This window comes from Saccostrea cucullata, unplaced genomic scaffold, assembly GCF_032062105.1.
Source record: "Saccostrea cucullata isolate Sc308-1 unplaced genomic scaffold, CSIRO_AGI_Scuc_v1 ctg11232, whole genome shotgun sequence".
Classification (NCBI taxonomy): domain Eukaryota; kingdom Metazoa; phylum Mollusca; class Bivalvia; order Ostreida; family Ostreidae; genus Saccostrea; species Saccostrea cuccullata.
The window spans coordinates 4,646-20,555 of NW_026931221.1; the positions used below are offsets into that span (position 1 = coordinate 4,646).

At 33.0% G+C, this 15,910-nt stretch overlaps 1 protein-coding gene and 1 long non-coding RNA gene across 2 annotated transcripts; one reads left to right on the top strand and one right to left on the bottom strand.

Moving 5' to 3' along the window:
• Window positions 1-363: 363 nt before the first annotated feature.
• On the bottom strand, window positions 364-9,708 carry LOC134231856 (T-complex protein 1 subunit delta-like). The gene is made up of 14 exons (XM_062713825.1): window positions 9,476-9,708; window positions 7,278-7,330; window positions 7,081-7,170; window positions 6,794-6,902; window positions 6,411-6,553; window positions 5,921-6,042; window positions 5,582-5,717; window positions 5,144-5,283; window positions 4,912-5,008; window positions 4,653-4,760; window positions 4,286-4,416; window positions 3,711-3,945; window positions 2,280-2,393; window positions 364-616 (listed from the first exon to the last, which is right to left on the bottom strand). Exons 1-14 carry the CDS (start codon window positions 9,600-9,602, stop codon window positions 599-601), a joined length of 1,623 nt encoding a protein of 540 aa, XP_062569809.1. The 5' UTR covers window positions 9,603-9,708; the 3' UTR covers window positions 364-598.
• Window positions 9,709-9,989: 281 nt separating this feature from the next.
• LOC134231859 (uncharacterized) lies at window positions 9,990-15,910 on the top strand. Its single transcript, XR_009984642.1, has 5 exons — window positions 9,990-10,086; window positions 10,534-10,588; window positions 15,424-15,526; window positions 15,625-15,678; window positions 15,896-15,910. It is a non-coding gene; the product is annotated as an uncharacterized LOC134231859 (long non-coding RNA).

A 15,910-nucleotide genomic window follows, 5' to 3' on the forward strand; every position in this document is an offset into this window, starting at 1 on the left:
CCAACTATCATTGATGCCCTGGCATATCTGACAAATTAGATAGTAACTCCTTAAATGTAAAACAGGAAAGACAATGCATCAACTGATCAAAGTTATAGCCATGGTCATTTTTTTTTTTATTTTGTCAAACTCCAAGGTCATGTGTGTTGGTAACCAAAGCTCTTTTCACAGGGAATATTCAATATCAAAGCCCTACTACCAACCATTCAAAAGTTATGGCGAAGGTCAAATACTGGCAAAACCACTACACATGCAAGTACCAGCATATCCAGCATACAGACCTCTGTTTTTACAATGTACCTCCTGTAAACTGAACTACAGTAGTATGTACTGATTCAGTTTATTTGAATCACAAAATACCCAGAAATTTATTAATCTTTTATTATAAATTTGTTCAATTTTGTTGAAAGCATTTTGTATACACATACAAAGGGGATATATTGGATCACTTCCATAAAGAAGTCACTTCACATTCACTCAGGATTTTAAGTACAATCTGCAGCTCCTAATGTCCGACTGAACAATAAATATCATTGACAGAGGGCAGTGTATTAGAATTCATCCTTTAAAAAGTTATAATTGATTGTCCTTTCAATCTTTATCCTGCACAGTTGACCTGAAAAAAAAATAATACAATTAACATAAGAATTCCTTTTTCAGAATTATTACGTTATTATTGAATATAATAATGTACTCAGTATATGTATCTCCTTTCTTCTTCCCAAGAAATTTATTTTCAAGTAAAAATTGTTTGAGACCATCTCCTTACACAAATTTTAATCTCACATACATGTATGTGCAAACAAGAGGCCCATGGGCCACATCGCTCACCTGAGCAGCTTTGCCATTCTGTTTTTTTACCAGATTTCCCCCCTGTAATACATAATGCAACCCCACCCTACACCACTGATCATAATTTAGACATTTTGAAATCTACACTACCCCAGGATCCTTCCATGTGCACATAGTTTCAGCTTTTCTTGGCCCAGTGGTTCTTGAGAAGATTTTCAAAGATTTTTCCTATATATTTCGATGTAAAACTTTGATTCCCAATTGTGGCCCCACCCTTCCCCCGGGGGTCATGATTTGAACAATTTAGAATCTACACTATACCAGGATGCTTCCACATAAGTTTCAGCTTTCCTGGCCCAGTGGTTCTTGAGAAGAAGATTTTCAAAGATTTTTCCTATATATTTCGATGTAAAACTTTGATTCCCCATTGTGGCCCCGCCCTTCCCCGGGGGGGGGGGCATGATTTGAACAATTTAGAATCTACACTATACCAGGATGCTTCCACATAAGTTTCAGCTTTTCTGGCCCAGTGGTTCTTGAGAAGAAGATTTTCAAAGATTTTTCCTATATATTTCTATTTAAAAATTTGATTCCCAATTGTGGCCCCGCCCTTCACCCGGGGGTCATGATTTGAACAATTTAGCATCTACACTACCCCAGAATGCTTCCACATAAGTTTCAGCTTTTCTGGCCCAGTAGTTCTTGAGAAGATGATTTTCAAAGATTTTTCCTATATATTTCTATGTAAAACTTTGATTCCCAATTGTGGCCCCACCCTTCCCCCAGGGGTCATGATTTTTAAAATTTAGAATCTACACTACCCCAGAATGCTTCCACATAAGTTTCAGCTTTTCTGGCCCAGTGGTTCTTATGAAGATGATTTTCAAAGATTTTTCCTATATATTTCTATGTAAAACTTTGATTCCCAATTGTGGCCCCGCCCTTCCCCCGGGGGTCATGATTTGAACAATTTAGAATCTACACTACCCTAGGATGCTTCAACATAAGTTTCAGCTTTTCTGACCCAGTGGTTCTTGAGAAGAAGATTTTTTAATGACCCCACCCTATTTTTGTCTTTTCTTGATTATCTCCCGTTGTGAGAGAACTTGGCCCTTTATTTTAACAATTTAAATTGCCCTTCACCCAAGGATGCTTTGTACCAACTTTGGTCAAAATTGGCCCAGTGGTTCTTGAGAAGAAGTCGAAAATGTGAAAAGTTTACAGACGGACGACGGACAAAATGTGATCAGAAAAGCTCACTTGAGCCTTCGGCTCAGGTGAGCTAAAAAACAAAAGAACTCTCACAACTTTTGTCTCACATATTGATATCAATTATTTTCTCCCTAAAATAATTTTATGATCCACAGTATTCAAATTCACTAAAAGAAAACAATTTACATGTTAAATATCCATATGCTATCTTTAGGACAATTTATGTACTATGAACAACTTTCGCACATCTTCTGAACACTGATTTATATACTTACAATATCATCAATTTTCATGATGCTTTTTACGGTCTCTGTTGCTAGGTGAATAGCACTAGTGCTAACCAATAATGGCTGAACAACATTCTCCTCTAAAATGTTAGTAATGGCTCCCTGAAAATGAAAAGAACACCTAAATTTTACAGCAATTCGAACTTCTCAACTCAATTTTCTTGCATCAATATCTTCTTGGCATTGATGCTGGCCAACAAATGTTACTATTTTGAGAGGAAAATGCAAAACAAGGTCTCGATATTTTGTTCAATGTACCGGTATCTGTGGTATATATTAAGTAACATTGAGCTATCTTGATCTTGTATATATAATATGTTATAGATCACAAACAATCTGACATCAATTTTTTTTTTAATACAGGTCACTCTCGATGGCTCGAACTCCGATCTCTCGAAGTGAATCTCCGTTCCCGTTTTTTTCCTCAATATAACTAAGCAAATTTACTCCTGATCTCTCGAACTTCTATCTCTCGAAGTTCTCTATCTCTCGAACCAAAACCTGGGTCCCGTTACACGTATTTCATTGAATTTTACTCTCTATCTCTCGAAGTTTTGACTGCTCGTGTATACACGCCGATCAAGCGTAAAATTGAGCCTGGACTTACCTGGAAAAACAGTGAACACCTGGGGCTGGCATGGAGGTGTTAATTGGGTGTTTACATAGATGACACTACACCTGTGGGTCGTCCGTGTGTTGATATAATTAACTGGTTATTATTGGTAAATTATAAACAAATTCACAACTTATTTTGACTTGAAACCAAGACGATAATTTTTAGAAAATAAATTTCCAGACGTTTGTTTCAACAAATTCCCATATTATTATCAATTAGAGTCTACATAATCCCAGTATGGCAAATATTGCAAAAGAAATTCCTTTCTGAAGGACTGAATACCGATTAAGAAAAACCTGGTGAACACTGGTGAAGGACCCGATCAAGCAGCGGAATAGCCAAACCGACAATTGCTATCCGGGTTTCATGTTATCGTGAAATAAGTACAAATAAATATTGAAACTTCAGGAATTTGTTGTATTTATTCGAAATACGATCATTCTTGTTGATATCAAGTATATTACCTGTAAAATACAATGAAAACGTGCAATAACTTTATTTACATATACTTCCGGTATCTATAATAGTAGAATATCGATGATCGGAACTGAAAATTCCGGATTTTATTTACTTTCTATCTCTTGAACCCCTCGAATTCTCGAATTCTTCTTGCGGTCCCTTGTACTTCGAGAGATCGAGAGTCACCTGTATTTAAAACACACTGCATTTGATAACTCCATCTTTTTATAGCAATCATCATGTCATTCAGAGGCCAAATCAATGCTATTTCTTGCAGGAGTATATTACAAATCAAGGAAAAACAGGAGAGAACGTCTACCCTAAGCTTCCTTGTCTGTACCTACCTTCCTAACATTGATACCAGCAGTTCTCTCCCCTTCAGCGTGTTTATTTCTCAATTCGGTGACTGTGGCTATGGGATTCAGACCAGCATTTTCTGCCAGAGTAATGGGAATGACCTCCAAAGCCTCGGCGAAAGCTCTAAAGCAGTACTGCTCCATGCCTGTCAAGGTGTTGGCATAGTCATTTAACCTCAGGGACAGCTCTATTTCAGGAGCTCCTCCTCCAGCTATTAATGCCCTGTACACAAAATTATCACAATAATCAGTATTTATACAGTAATAACAATACAGTATTTATAAATATTAATTTTATTTATAACATTGAAAATTTAGGAAATTCTGTGCATGTATAGAATGTGTTCATACATGTACACGAGCATATTAAAAAATTATTTAACCAATTTCTAGATCATAGACTAGAAGATGTTAACCTTTGTCAAAATCACAAAAATTAGGATTTTAGCATTGAATTAATGCAATACAGATTGTCACCAATTAAAAGTCTACAGTTCAATATCTGCACATGTTAACTACATGTTAAATTCCAACAACCTGGATTGGTCTGGCTTTAACCCTACCTTTTCTTGACCAGACATCTGATGACACATAAAGCATCATGGATTGACCTGTCTGCCTCCTCTAGCACTAGTTTGTTGGATCCTCGTATTAATACTGTCACTGTCTTTCCAGGATTGGCTATTCCTGTTATCTGATTTTTTAAAAGACAAATGACTTATTACTTGTGTTACAAAATTACTTTTGCTACAGAGAACAACCATCAACAAAATAATGAAGTGTTTTAAGATTGTACATCAAATATATCTTACATTCAAGGAGCATTTAAAGATTTGTATAGTGTACAGATGTCACAACTAAGTTCACTTTGCTTGATAAAGTGGCAGCAATGCCCATCTCTTATCTCTGTGGTATAAACTTCCGACTTACTTTGACAATTTTACTTGAACCAGTTTGAACTTCTTCTACAAGGTCAGCACTTCCAAGATTCTCTGGTAAAAAGTGATCTAAGCTAGCAACAGGTCGGCATCCTATGCTCTGTAAAATGACATGAAAATCCAATCACCACTTCAGGCAGAAATGAGAATTTGCAAAATCAGTTTTATCTCTGCATTCTCTTTATTGTAAATCTATTAACTAATACACTGTTCTTTATTCTGATACACAGCATGTACATGTATTTTCCTACCTTACAGATGAATTCAATATCCTCCCTTTCTATATCCTTAACAACCATAATTTTCATTTTTGCCAGGAAATGGAGAGCCAGATCACTAACAGCATCTCTGTAAAAAAAAAAAAAAAAAAAAAAAAAAAACATAAATAAAATAAGACTTGAACATCTCGGAGCTGATTTCTCCAGAACAAACTGTAGACAAAAATTTAATTCAACATATAACAAAAGCATACGTATACTGTACCTTAGAACTGATTTCTGTATAAGCAGTACATTACATCCTGCCTTTTTAATCTTTTTAATAATATCCAGAATGTATTGCCTCTCTTCCCTTAGAACACGGTCCATTTGTGCATAGTCAGACACAATAACAGAGTTGTCCATCTAAAAAAAAATTTAACTGTCTGTTGCAAAATTCAAACCTCAGTAAAATGTATGCATTTTAAATGAGGAAGTTTTGGTTGCCAATCAATACTCTGTCTATAATTTACAGAAGATGCAGTCTTTTTGCAAAAGAAAATCAAGGTGCTTTATACATGCCTTTATTTTTAAATCACAAGACTTGCATTTTTGTAGTGTTATCATTGCATTTTTCATCAGGAACACATAATAACAGGGACAGATGACATGAGAATCTCTCCATTAGTTCAAGCTAAGCTACAACAGATAAGAGGGTACTTACGTCAGTTTTGGGAGGAGAGATACAGAACTGTATGAGCCCAATCTTGGCCTTCTCCACTTTGTTTGGACCTCCCTGTCCCCCTCCCTTTTGGTTGAACACTAAGCCATCAATGAGTTCTGTGTCTTCAATGGTCCCACTATCAAGTAAGAAATTCATACAATGTAAAACAAAGACAGTTTCCTCCACACATAAGAATCAATGCTTAGAGCAAGACTCATACTTATAGATAATACACTATAGGAATTTTTTTGGGGGGCATCTATAATTTTTTACAATGTTGCTCAAATCTAACTCTATTTTCTCTGAAATCAATTAACTCTTCCTTGTCTTATTCCTTACCCGAGTCGTTTCACAATTTTGATGTCTCTGAGATCTACATTGGTAGCAGTGGCAGGATCTATCACTCTCATCACAGCGTCTACAGCTAATGGGGACAGAAGACTGGAGTACTGTGAAACCACCTACCAAGATAAACCAAACATTAAACTCAACCATCGACAATCTGCTCACACAACTAGGCAGTCATGTTGAACTCTTGACTTTGACTTTGCAAGTTTTTAATTTTTGTGGATTGTTCAAAATCATACAAACTAGAGGCATAATTGAAAATAATTTCTTTTTGTTTCACTGTAAAAATTTATGTCTGTGGAGCTTTAACAGTATCATGAAAATTAATCCCCCTAAATTAAAATCTTACCACTGAACATATGAATTTTGATTCTGTACCTTTTGAGACATTGGAAAATATACGGAATCGAATCCAGTTTATATCATATATGAACAGTTTTTACTGAACACAATGTTATCTGAGTGATGTGTGTAAAGTTACCTTGGAATTCAGTGAGGTTGAGGCACTCTTTAATAGTGAATCTCTGTCTGACAGCTCTAATGGTGTACTGATTTCTCCCAGAATCTCCAGGGATTTCTCGGCAGCATTTTGGAACGACTCAGAAATGCTTGTTGGATGAATACCTATACAAAGCATAAATCAAAACTTAAACATGGACTGCACAGAGAACTGCTGTAAAATTCTCTCAGTGAATTATTTCTTTCCTTGATTTTAATACCACCTTTGCCCAAAAATTAACCAGTAATCAGTTTCAAAACTGTTTCCATATAATGTGTCAAATAACTGCTTTTTTCTTTAATGTTATTCCAAAACACTTAGATTTTACAACTTTTTAGTCATAATACTCATTTTGGACAGCTAACCTTTGGTCAACAATTTGGCACAGGCCTCAAGGAGACTTCCAGCAATGACTACAACAGATGTGGTTCCATCCCCAGCCTCAACATCTTGTGCATGAGACAGCTCTACCAGCTAATAAACCAATCAAATACAAAGATTTCAAAACAAATCAACAATGCATGATAATGTGGGTTTTTAAATCAATAAACTGACAAACATAACTTTCTACTTTATAAAGTGCAACATTTCATAACATATTTTGAATACTGTTTTCACATATCAGATATTGTTATTTTATTTTTTTTTTTACCATCTTTGCTGCAGGGTGTAAAACTTGCATCTGCTTCAATATAGTTGCACCATCATTTGTAATTGTAACGTCTCCATTGGCAGCCTGGATCTGTAAAATCAAAAAGGTTGCTTTATTGAAAATTGCACATGCAGTTTGAAATCTTCTAGTGAAATATTTCTTTTCCATTGTTCCTACAAGTAAAACCATTGATTTACCATTTTATCCATGCCACGAGGCCCCAGGCTTGTTCTCACAGCTTCTGCTACGGCTAAAAATATAAAAAGACTTTATTAACTTATGCCTAACTTGGTTTGGACATGTGTAAAAGTGCAATATCAAAGGAAGTCTTTACTAAAATAGGTCTGTGGACATAAATGCATTATTTAGCAAATTATGTATGTGTATGCTCTGTGCAATTATGTAGATTGTAATTTCATTGACAGATTGGGTGGTTACATTCCAATTTGTGCTTGACACAAGTGGTTAAATATGGTTGACATTATCGAACTTGGTGGTAAAAATGGATCTGATCACTTGAGACAGACAATCAGGCCAAAAAAAATAATAGTCTTGTTTCCTGCTACCAGCCTAAAAAAAATAGGGTAGGTAGGTAGGAAAATTATTTTATTTTATTTTTTTATTTTATTTTTTTCCGACGGCATTTTTTGGATATGAACTGAATACTTGATCAAATTAAACATATCACAAGTCACTCAATATAATCTTTTACAATTAAATTTCATATCTTGATGCACAACAACTCAAGAGGTATTTTATAATATACAGTACACTGTGTAGAAAGCTCTTTTAGTTTTCTCAGAATTTTTTTTTTCAGTTATGGAACATGAATTAAGGTATTTGTCAAGTAGATAATCGAACAATCATTCCTATAAAAACTCAGCGAAGGACCATATGTGTTACAGAAACCATGAACTTTGTTAGATTACACTGTATTTGATTTCTGAGCAGGTTAATTTTATCGTTGTTTACTATTTGAAATCTAAAACAAACAAACAAACAAACAAACAAAGATGATGAATCTGAATACATGTACATTTGTAATTTAAGTGAAATATTTTAGTGAACAGGAACTAAATCAAGTTAGAACAAATGTTAATTGAAATTTCTGTTTTAAAAAATGGAAAATAGTATTTTGTTTACATTAAACAATATAGGACTATTGAAACAGAATGGAAATTAATTTTTTTTAATAAAGTCCATGCAATGGGTATTTTACTGATATTAGTCCCACCTTTCATTTAATATATGTATGTATTTATTTCTTAAAATTAGTTTTAGTTAGTTGAAATTGCAAGTTGTAAAAGTAATTATCCAGAAGTTAGACATGTATTTATGGTGATAATTACGTTTAAAGATTGACTAGACTAATTATGTTTTCCTTTACTTGCAATATTACCGTTTCCTGGTATTAGTCTAACCCCATATTTAATCATGGCAGTAAAAGTATCTACAAGACACGGGATCCTTCCATGTTTTAAACATTCATCACTACTTTTATGCTCTTTGCACTTGGATTTGGTAATAAAATTAAAGTATGACAATTTTATTTTTTGTTAGCGATGTCGGCGACATTTATTTTTAATATAATCGATGAGTAGCATCGAAGAGCTTCTAACAACTGACAATCGATCACTAGCAAAGATATCATTTAAAGTGGTAGTACTCGAAAAGGTTGTTATTACGCTTGTTTTTGTGTCCTTGTAGCGACACCGTTCCAAAATAACAGAGAGCACATGAGGCTGGCCTCTTCCAATGGCCGCCGCCATTTTGTTTTGTATTTATAACAGGGGAACTGAAAACGGTGACAGAACGATAAATTCCGGTAATATTTCGATTTTTTTTTTCCGAATCGAAAAAAAAACTCTAGGGTCCGCCCCCAAAAATAGGGTCGGTCGGGTAGCAGGAAACAAGACTATTTTTTTTTTTGGCCTCAACATATGCTCAACAATCAATCAAATATTTTTCAGGACGACGGAAAGCAGTTGTATTCGTAAATTTTAACCTTAGAATGCACACTTAGCTATAGATAAAAGCATTACAATCTAGTGAATGAATGGTAATCTTTGTGTAGACATCTAAGATTTTGAGAATTTGAATCAACTTTAATCAAGGCACCGAAAAATCTATGGTGGCTTGTTTAACCCCCTTATCCTCAATACACTATAAGCGTTTTTGTTCAGTTTGTTTCAAGACCCAGTGTTTAAGTTTGTACGACATGACAGCACACGTTTCCTTCTAGTTCTAGAATGATCTTGTTGCTCAGCTGATGAAACAAAAACAAACCCTCTACTGCTGTTACCCATCTTATAAAAAATCGTATAGTACAGTTTTTGAACAGGGAAATCCCTTTAAAACTATTCTGATTTTTAGAAAGATTTTAAAAAGCTCGAACCTTTGGCAGCATTGATGTTACTAAATCGTATCTGAGTTGGTTTCTCTTTATCCTGGTATTCAGATTTCTTTCCCCCAGTGCCTCCAGTACTTTTAGCACTAGACTTCTGCTTCGGAGCAGCCGGCATGTTTACTTCCCGAATTCACACACAGATACGTTCCTTTCTCGTTCAGTTCGCAAGATGATGGTCGATTGTTTGGTCGAGTTTCACGTTGTTTACCCTGGGTTTCCAAATATGTCTGCAAAACTCTCGAGAAAATAATGGGATATACGAGATTTCATTTCCGATTTAATGTTGAATAAAAATAATGACAGATTAAAATCATTATGTTATTTTCCTTAAGCATTCATTATTTGATTATTCTGTTGTAATTTTTTTGCAATTTTAATTTAATTTATTTTTAGTCATTTAATTTTTCTTATTCCGGAAAAAAATCATTACCAGTTTTGTGTCATACAAAATTCTGAAACGAGGCTTGGCGCGGTTTTCGTGAATGTCCTGTTTACCAAAACATAGCTATTCCAGTTGACGCCATTTTACACCAAGGACGAGAACTCCCGCTGACTACCTGACAGCCATATTGGATGAGATAGTGGGTCAGTGCAGACGGGTAAGTAATGATTTATCTGTAAGTGATAATTACAACCCTGTCATCTCGATCTTAAATAATTTTCCGTTTTTTAATGACAAAAAATGCATAGACAGTTGTTAAATTGTTTAGAATTTGGTTGATACAGGTATTTTTAAGAATACACGTGCAAGTTGAAAGAAGTGTAATTGGGGTGTATTTCACTATTTTATATAATTGTGGTATGTGATTGCGGTGATTTTTTTATATAAAGCGATACATTATACATTTATTTTGATACTAGCATATTAAAAAAGGCGCAAACTTGTTGCGCTTTTTTGGTTAGAATAAAAAACGTAAACTTCGATGCTTGCTCAGTATATTATTACCTCCCTTCCATTATAGTCTGGTTTTTTTTTAAAGAATATTTCTGGTTTAAGATACATTTAAGTAATGCCTTGAAAAATTAATTTGATTTATTTTATTAAGGTTCACATATCATCTGTGAAAGTGGCAGTTACTCTGAAAGAATTTTCCATACAAGGTAAATATTATCACAATACCATACTTTCTATTATTCTCTTTAGATAAGTGGACAGGCTTTGCCCTACATCCACTTTCCTTCACAAACCCTCATGTCTTCCAGATTCAATAAATGAAGACCTATGAAGAAAAAAGGATGTAGGCGAAGCATGTCCACTTCTCTAAAGAGAATAAATTTCTATGTGTGCTTTTAATGTTTGTGTCGTCATGCTTTTTGTGCTGTTGCAAATGTATGTGTAAAGCTTATCAATGTATTGTCATTATGTTCACTTCATACAGCATATATATGGTAAAATTCTAATTAACTGCACATTCATATGCACCATGTCTCTAACAAATGAGAATGTGAGTGAAATTTTCATAACAAATGAAGGCAATGTTGCGAATACATGCAAGGCTATATGTGACTGCCTTCAGTTGGATTCAGCTTCAATAGTAAAGTCAAGTTTGTTCTTGAAAGTCCAAAAAATATTCAAAGAACTTCAAAGACTCAAGAAATACAATAATAAGGAAAAATATAACATATTTCGAAACAAATTATTCACATTACCAGCTAGTAAAAAAAATATTCAATCAACATCGAGTTCTTCAGTGTCCATATCTACTTCTTCTGTGTCAACGTTGACTTCTTCTGTGTCAACGTTGACTTCTTCTGTGTGCACATCGACTTATTCTGTGCCAACATCAACTTCTTCTGTGTCAACGTCGACTTATTCTGTACCAACATCAACTTCTTCTGTGTCAACGTCGACTTATTCTGTACCAACATCAACTTCTTCTGTGTCAACGTCGACTTATTCTGTACCAACATCAACTTCTTCCATGTCAACGTCGACTTATTCTGTGTCAACATCGACTTCTTCTGCATCCTCATCAACCTTTGTGGCCTCATCGACTTCTTCATCAGGGGATCTTTTACAGAATATTGAAAATAACATCAAAATTCAACATCTTGAAAGAGAAAACCATAAATTGAGAGAAAAACTTAGGAACATTAATGTAAAATCAATGAACCAGAAACTTAAAAGAAAATCAGAAAAAGTTGTACATTTACAAGAAAAGGTTAATGAATTTGAAAAAAAAGAAACTGAAAAGAAAAACAGTAGAGTTGAGAAGGGTGTACAGTGCAACGTTTTAAAGTCATATATTGAAGACTTGAAAAAAGAAATTGATGCATTGAATGCAGAAAGAGATGAAAATGATAATATGAAAGAATCATCAGAATTTGTACATATTGAGAAAAATGTAGATTTTAGAGAAAAATCAAAGGGCAGACCTTTCAATTTTAAGTTAAGAAAGTTATACTATTTTTTTATCAGTAATAATATTGGTGTGCAGCATATTTCTCCTGTTGTTGAAGCTGTTTTAAATATTTTTGATATTCATGTAAAAAATTTACCAAGTAAGAGTACAACTGCAGTTTTATCAAGTGAAATGGGTGTTTTATCTAGAAATCATGTTAAAGAAGAGCTTTTAAATAGTAAAAACATTACAATGCACAGAGATGCCACCACTAAAAAGGGAAAACATTTTTATGGTTTGCAATTTAATACTGGAAATCAATTTTTAACTGCTGGAATCAGAGAAGTGCCAGATGGCAAGGGTGAAACCTATGTAAATAGTACTAAAGAAATGTTGTCTGATATTTCAGAGAAAGAAAGCGATAAAAAAAGTATTTTAGAATCTGTATCTTGTTTTATGACTGATAGAAGTTCCACGGAACAGAAAGTAAATTCTATTTTATCTAGTGAAATTTCTCACGATGTTCATTCTTTTAAATGTGCAGTGCACCCTCTTTTACAATTTTCAGATGTTTGTTTGCAAGAGTTTTATAATATTGAAAAAGAATTAAATATTCATTTTGATGGACATTCCAGTACACCTAAAGATCCTTATGTCATGTTTATTTTAAGAAGTGTTTCAAAATTTTTTTTTAAAGACGGAGTAGGTGATCCGAAATTTAGTAGAGTGTTTTTGAAAAGTAACGGAACAGACAAACTCCCTGTGATGAATGTAAGAGGAAATCGTTTTAATTTGTGTTTTTATAATGCTGCTGGTACATTTTTTATGCATCAACTTCTTTTACAATATCTTTTATCCTCGAGAAGTTCTTTTAATGTTGTTTTGAATGCAATTGTTACATCATTGCAAAGCAAAGTGTTTTTAACAATTTTGAGAGCTCTTGGTTTTATATGTAAATTTATTACTGAGCCATACTGGCAGAAAACTTTAGAGTTATGGAATATTACAAGTATAAACACTGTGTATCAAAGACTTTTATATGTTTTAAATGTTATTCATAAAAACCCTTCAGCATTATTAAAAAGGGAAATCAAACTGTTTGAAGGTCCAGATTTTTATGACCCTGTGTCAGATTTTCTATGTTCTATGTCGTTAAATGATGACCTTACATGTGTTTTTATTAAGAGGTGCATTAGTGTTTTAATTGACAAGGCAAAGAAGTTGTTTGCAGATTTTTTAGAAGGAGGAAAATATTTTAATTCATGTTCAACAGAATTTTTTAAAGAATGTTCATCATGTTCGACAAATAATATAACCATTGAACGGTTAATGGGTCAGTTAGATTTTAAACTTAAATATGCTGCCACCTCATCTGTAAATACAATTGAGAGTATTTTAATGTATAATAATAATAAAACAAAAAAATGGTTAGAAAAAAAAAGTGAAAATGAACAGAGGAACATTGTAAATACAGCTAGAAAAGACAGTAGAGCTTTTTTAATTGAAAGTAAGAGAAGGAAAGAAGAATTATTTAACAAACATTTGCAGACTATAAAAGAAAAAGAAGAGGAGAACAAGAAGAAGAAAGAAAGAAAAAATGATGCCATCGACAAAGCGTTAGACGATATTCACAGACATGGATTATGGGCTTCAGAGACTGAAATTAATGAAAAATTGTGCATTTTAAAGACAAAGAAGGAAAAAATGACAGCGTTAAAAACTCAGATTAATATTTATAAGAAAGTTTTTAAAGTAGAACAAGAATTTAGACATTTATTGTGTTTTAGCAAAAAAGGAAAAGTATTTGACGAGAAACAATTGAAAGAAAACTTGATTACACTACTGAAAAAAAGAAAGGAATATCAAGAAAGTATTGCATGTAACACCAACCCGAGGGACTTTGTATCCAGACAAATATTACACACATGGACAGATAATGGAGAGGACATTGAGTGGGAGGGACAGATTTTAAGCTACAGCAATGGGGTGTTTAAAGTAAAGTCATTTTAAAAAGAGATATATTATTAATTTCACTGTTTAACATTCACTAAATAATACTGCTCTATTTTAATTACAAAAGAGGTATGTAACAATATGAACGTACCAGAATCTTATCATTTTTAATAACTTTCATACATTTCATTTCTTGTACATATCTTTTAAACTTTTATTACAGGCAATTCAATTTCATTTTCAAAAATTGATGTAATGAATACTTTAAAGTGATAGTCTTTTAAGTTTCCACATAATAATTGATGAAAAACTTCAAGTTACATACCTAGCACTCTGAATATTTATGGTTTCAGGCTTTAATTATTTTTATGCCCTCTTCCATGAAGGAAGGGTATATTGCTTTGCAGGTTTTTGTTGGCCTGTCTGTCTGTCTGTCCACCAACAGTTTCCATTAATTTTCTTTGCAGAGTTTATAAGTTCAGAAATGACTTTGAAATATTCCGTTTGTTGGCCATTGTCGCAAACCACTGCCAAAATGTATGATCCTCTCCCATTCTGGCTGTGGTTGAACGAGGAGAGAATTCTTTGTAGCTCATTAAAATATTAACCAATGCAAGTAAAGCATAGTTGGATAATGAACTTTATCGCGACCTTTCAATATCCAATCACAGTTCACAAAATATTCTTTGTATACTGTTGATGTCAATGTTGTGATGTAAACAAAACTTCCCACTAATTGAATATGACGTCACAATAGAGAGACATAAATATTTAAGATTACAACACTTTTTGTGCCCAAGAAGCAATGGGTAGGAGAGAGCTTTATGCGGACTCTAGACTGTGGCTCGAGATGATGGTTGTTGGAGTGGGGAAATAAGTGCTTCACAAAACACATCTTGTTTAATTAATTAACATTATGAAGTAAATGTTTAAAAACCCATGGAATCAAATGGTTTTCTTATAATGTATTTATATTGATTAAAGACAGATTTATTTGCCATATCATTTTCATAGAAATGGGTTTATAAACAAGGAATTTATTGCATGATGTAATGATCTTAGCAGGGTTTTGTAATGGTGCATATTTACACCAATACTTTTATGAAAGCATGTCACAGCATGCATGCAAAATTTATATATTTATTTCCAATCTTACAGAAAAACTCATTTACTATTGCCAAAAATACTGCAAATTCTGTACAATGCAAAATTTAGTTTTGGTTCCCCAGCTATATAAATGATATTAATTTTGGAAATGCATAAATTTAAAAAAAAAAATAAAAAAGAAATAGCAAACTATGGTAATCAATATTGCTGAGTTTTACTGTATTTATAATGATAAAATTGTGTAACAAAACTTATTGTTCATAGGTCATTAAAAAATAACTATGCATAAAGTACAACACCATATTATGAACAGTTGTTTCTGTCTTGTATGTTTTTGTCTTTGTGAAATATAACCATGTATTTATGTTATTTAATGATGTAAATGAAATTTTATTTGAAAGCAAAGTAAAAACATCAGGAATAAGACATAAATGAGTTTCAGCTATTATTATGATTGCATCATTCAGGGTTACTATAAACCATTCAGGTGAGTATAAATATATACACTTATATCTTTATATATATTTATTTCAGGTTCTGTACTGGAATGATACCGAGAAGACGGACAGCAGCATATTTGAGCTAACAGAAAGAGAAATCAATACAGACATCAAAGAAGGGAATTTATTTTTCAAAGGTATGTTTAAAAAAAATTCTAATATAATTTAAATTAAACATTGAGCTGATTTAGGAAAAATATTGGTTTCTACTTAACAATGAAAATTCCTATTTTAGACACAGGAGCAAAATTGGATCACAGTTATAGCACATTTTGAAGCAGACTATAAGGTATGCCTTACAGAGTTACCTTCAAAATGTTATTAAATTTTATTGGAGTTATTCCTCTTTGGTAACATTAGTGGTGTAATTTTATCTATATATGGATCTAATTTACATATTAATTAGCAAACAACCAATGAAAATCTATTTATTTATAACTAAGTTACACACATACAAATAATATTTTTGTGCTTTAGAATTAAAAAAACTCTTTTTTAATTTTTAGGTGGAATAGCTACAA